We start from the raw sequence: 4,137 nt of genomic DNA on the forward strand, positions 1-4,137 counted from the left end.
AGCAGTGAAGACCGTTAAATACTAAAGTGAGCAAGAGAAGCAATAATAATTCCTTCCTGGAGAACAGTGATCTGTTTCTGACTGAATGATCTCAAGGTAGTGCCACTTGATAGAGTTTGGACAATGTCCTTTGACAGTTCCTTTGAGAAATGGAATTCTGTAAGTTCTACAGAGCACTTTTCCCTGAATTTTCTTCTCTTCCTTACTCAACTATTGTGACAGAGAAAACAAGCCCACATTGAACAGAAAAGAAACAAATCAGAACTGGACAGGCAGTCATGGTAGTGAATAATAGTGCAGTCTCTGCACTTGGGTTACTTGGGTTTGCATCTTGCTTTGGGCAAATTATTCTGCTCTGTGTGCCTCAGTTTTCTAATTGGTAAGAAGGGGATTATAATAATAAATACCAAGTAGAATTGTTATGAGGCTTAAATGAGTTAACCTATACAGATTAGTTGCTGGCACATGATACATAATTAACATTAGTTATTATTATTGTTATCACATCTGGTACACATAATCATAGAGTACCTTCCACCTGAGGGAAAATAATACTATTCTTGGATGAGTATATCTACTTCACAGATACCCAAATGACAGAAAGAGGGGATGAGAAACTGCCAAGCTCATATGTCCCTTAACTGCTTACAACTCTTGAGAATATTATGCAAGACAATTATGTTTGTCTCTCATGTTATAATGAAGGTTGGCTGGGCACAGTGGTTCAAACCTGTAATCCCAGCACTTTGGGAGGCTGAGGCGAGAGTATTGCCTGAGACCAGGGAGTTTGAGACCAGCCTGGGCAACTTGGTGAGGTTTCATCTCTACAATAAGTTAAAAAAAAAAAAATAGCTGCACATGGTGACTTGCACCTGTAGTTCCGGATACTTTGGAGGATGAGGTGGAAAGATTGCCTGAGCCCAGCAGGTCGAGGCTGCAGTGGCCGTGAGTGTGCAGCCTGGGCAACAAGAGTGAGACTCCAACTCAAAAGAAATAACGAAGCTCAAGCTTTGGACTAGTATGTTTATGCTCCAACAGTGTACTGTTATAAGGACAATTTGAGCATTGCACAAAATACCTCTACTAGGACACTTCTATGAAAGAACAAAAATAACATATATATATATATATATATATATATATATACACACACCTAGTGTGAGGTTTGGTTTCCTAACTTAGGCTACTAATACATAAAGGAAACAATATTTTTAAAAAACACGTAACTGATGTCTCTACTGTCTTAAGAGTCTAGAATTTAAGAAGTAATAACAATTTCCTTCTGGAAAATAATAAGTCTAAATGGTCTATAAGTAGTGCTTTTTGTACCATCTCTGCTTCTAACTTGCTGAATTAACAGGAGAGTTCTTGGCTTCCATAGGCCATGATTTTCTCATCTGTAAGACACAGAGGAGTATTTAACTTCTCATTCTCTAGCGCTGCTGTGAGGTGAAAAGGGTTAACAGATTTTGTAGCATAGCTAACACCTTGGAAAAACAAAAAGATATATCTATCCATATGAATACATAGAGATAAATATATATAAACAGCGTAATGTTATTGAAATCAGATCATACTACTATAAATTATTTTATTCTACTAGAAAAAAACTAAGATATTTATTCTCTGTTTATGAAACAACACAGTGAACTCATAGTAAATAGACATCTTTAATGTTCGCTTCTTCTTCCTCATCACCTTCAGCTTTGCCCATACATAGACAGACCCCTTCCCCTATTCTAAAACTAAAATGACCAAATCACAACGGAAGAGACTGAGAAAAATATTCGACATCTAGGAGACTTCCTGGACATTTCTTTTCCTTGTGGTGGTTTCCAGGTTTTCTCCACAGCGATGGTTGGAGCCTCTCATTGCTTTGTCATCCAGAGGAAAGAGAAGGACAGAATTTGTGGGAGAGAAGGGTTTCTTCTTTCATTGAAAAAATGTTCCTTGTAAAAAATATGATATATACACACACACACACACATATATATATAAGCTATCCAGTGCAATTGCAATTGTTCTGCCAAACACTGGGAAGTGCCACCTTGGTCGATGTATTTCTGGAGTTTTAAACAGTTGTCCCAACAGCTGCATTTCAACGAGACTAAGGCAGGTGGCTCCAGATAAGCCACTTGCCACTCACATTCAGGCCGAGGCTTCCACGTCCACAGTCCAAAGGAAAAAACGTGTCTTTGTGTCCGGAGTGGGTGTTGTGGGGAGGGGCTAGACAGGAGGGGAGCTGGAGGTTGAGCTGTGAGGAAGAGGGAATTGATTTCTCTTTACTTCTCTGCCACAGTCTGTGATGCAAGTACGCATACATTTTTAAATCTGAGGATACCAACATCAGTAGTGCTATCATCACACTACCTAAGGAAATCATTCACATCAGCATAAAAAATATTCACACCAAAGAGTCTCTTTTTCTTTCTCCCTTTCCAAAAAAGCTTATGATATCATATCACCTGACTAAGCAGTCTCACCACAGATATTTCCAGTGATTTGGCAAAAAGTCATTACACAGTTCAGAGTCTTTGGATTTGCTCTTTCAGCAGCAGGAATTAATTTTAGACAGAATTTCTGTAGTCACAGATGTTGGTTTTCCCAATATTGAGAAGTTTGAAGTCTGTGTCTTTCCCCGTGTCCTCATCCAAGAAGTGAGAGGCACAGATGCTGAGCCTCCAAGGCTGGTCAGACGGCCAGGGGAAGGGAAACCCTGGGTCAGCAGATCAGCTCAGGAGGGATGCACCACAGAGCGAGTAGCGGCGAGCTGCAAACCAAGATCAGAAGCTGTTACAAACCCACTCCACATCAGCTCTGACTGCCACCAACTGCACTGTGCAGAGACCTACAGGGAAGAAGGTGGGCTGGCTAAAACCAGTACACATCCTTGCTTTTGTCCTGAGGCTGCAAACCTGAAAATAGAAGATAAAGGAGAGAGAGAGAGAGAGAGAGAGAGAGAGAGAGAGAGAGAGAGAGAGAGACAGAGAGAGAGAGAGAGGAATAGAAAGGGGAGGGGAGCACGAGATATTTAAGGAAAGAGAAAGACAAACACCACTGTTTTATCTGAAAGTCACAGACTTCATCTAAATGGGGTTGAATGAAAGTAAAAGCAAAGTCAAATCTTCACCTGAGGGAAGGGGGACTGCACTAGTAATAAAACTATTTCTTTCATTTGCTCTAAAAATAAGAAAAGAAAGCAGAAAAGCAAACCCTTGACTGTAACTTTCAAACTCAACTGTTTAAGTCAGAAACAACTTTATCATGAATTCATATTATTTACGTTTTACATTGAGACCTACTTGATTTGACAATTAAGCTGATCTCAGAGTCACATATTTTCCTTCCTTATAACTGTCACTAGGTGACAACCCCCCCCCCCAAAGTCACAGGGGATTTTAAACCACATTCTCAGCAGGTACTTAAGATCAGCGCTGTCCAGTAGGAATACAATGGAAGCCACAGACACAATTCTAGCAGCCACAGTGAACAAAGATGAAAACGGTAATAATTAAAATAAAATATCTTGCCTGGGAGCCAGAGTGAGACTCTAACTCAATTAAATAAATGAATAAAACAAAAAATAATATTTTGTGATCCAGTATATTCGATATGCAATGTGTTGAAAAAATATCAACATACAACCAATATAAAAATATTAACGAGGTTAATTTTACACACTTTTTCTACACAGGGTTTCTGAAACCCAGTGTGTGTTACACACCGGAAGCACACCTGAATTGGGCCTAGTCCCATATCAGGTACCCGGTAGCCGCCTGTGCCTAGTGGCTGCAGCACTGGACAGCGTAGCGCTAAAGCTTTGCCACTACATTTGATTTTATATTTTTAAAAAAGGAATCCTCTGTAACATTTACCAGCCAGGTTACGGCAGGGTTCCACTTTCTCATCCCTCCCTCCTCCTCCACACATACGGATGACACAGGGTTGTCTATGGGCCGAAACGCAACCATGCTATGCAGATCCTCGGAGTCCCGGGGTCTCCAAGGAGAAGTGGGGGGCCCGCCTCTGCTTACCTGAGTCCACGCTGAGGCCCAGGCCCTGGGCCACGTCCCCCGCGGGGCTAGCGAAGGGCCCCCCGGGCGCGGCCCACGCGGCGCCCGCTGGCTCTCCCTTGGC

At 41.5% G+C, this 4,137-nt stretch overlaps 1 protein-coding gene across 1 annotated transcript in view; it reads right to left on the reverse strand.

The window, feature by feature from the left end:
- Positions 1–1,651: 1,651 nt before the first annotated feature.
- VGLL2 (vestigial like family member 2) overlaps positions 1,652–4,137 on the reverse strand; it is a 7,799-nt gene continuing 5,313 nt past the window's right edge. The window contains exon 3 of the mRNA XM_008048560.1: positions 1,652–2,770. Within this exon, the coding sequence (XP_008046751.1) occupies positions 2,730–2,770 (41 nt within the window). The 3' untranslated portion in view covers positions 1,652–2,729. The remainder of the gene's footprint in view (positions 2,771–4,137) is intronic.

Source organism: Carlito syrichta, unplaced genomic scaffold, assembly GCF_000164805.1.
Source record: "Carlito syrichta isolate Samal-C Ts95f unplaced genomic scaffold, Tarsius_syrichta-2.0.1 Scaffold124679, whole genome shotgun sequence".
NCBI classification, from domain to species: Eukaryota; Metazoa; Chordata; class Mammalia; order Primates; family Tarsiidae; genus Carlito; species Carlito syrichta.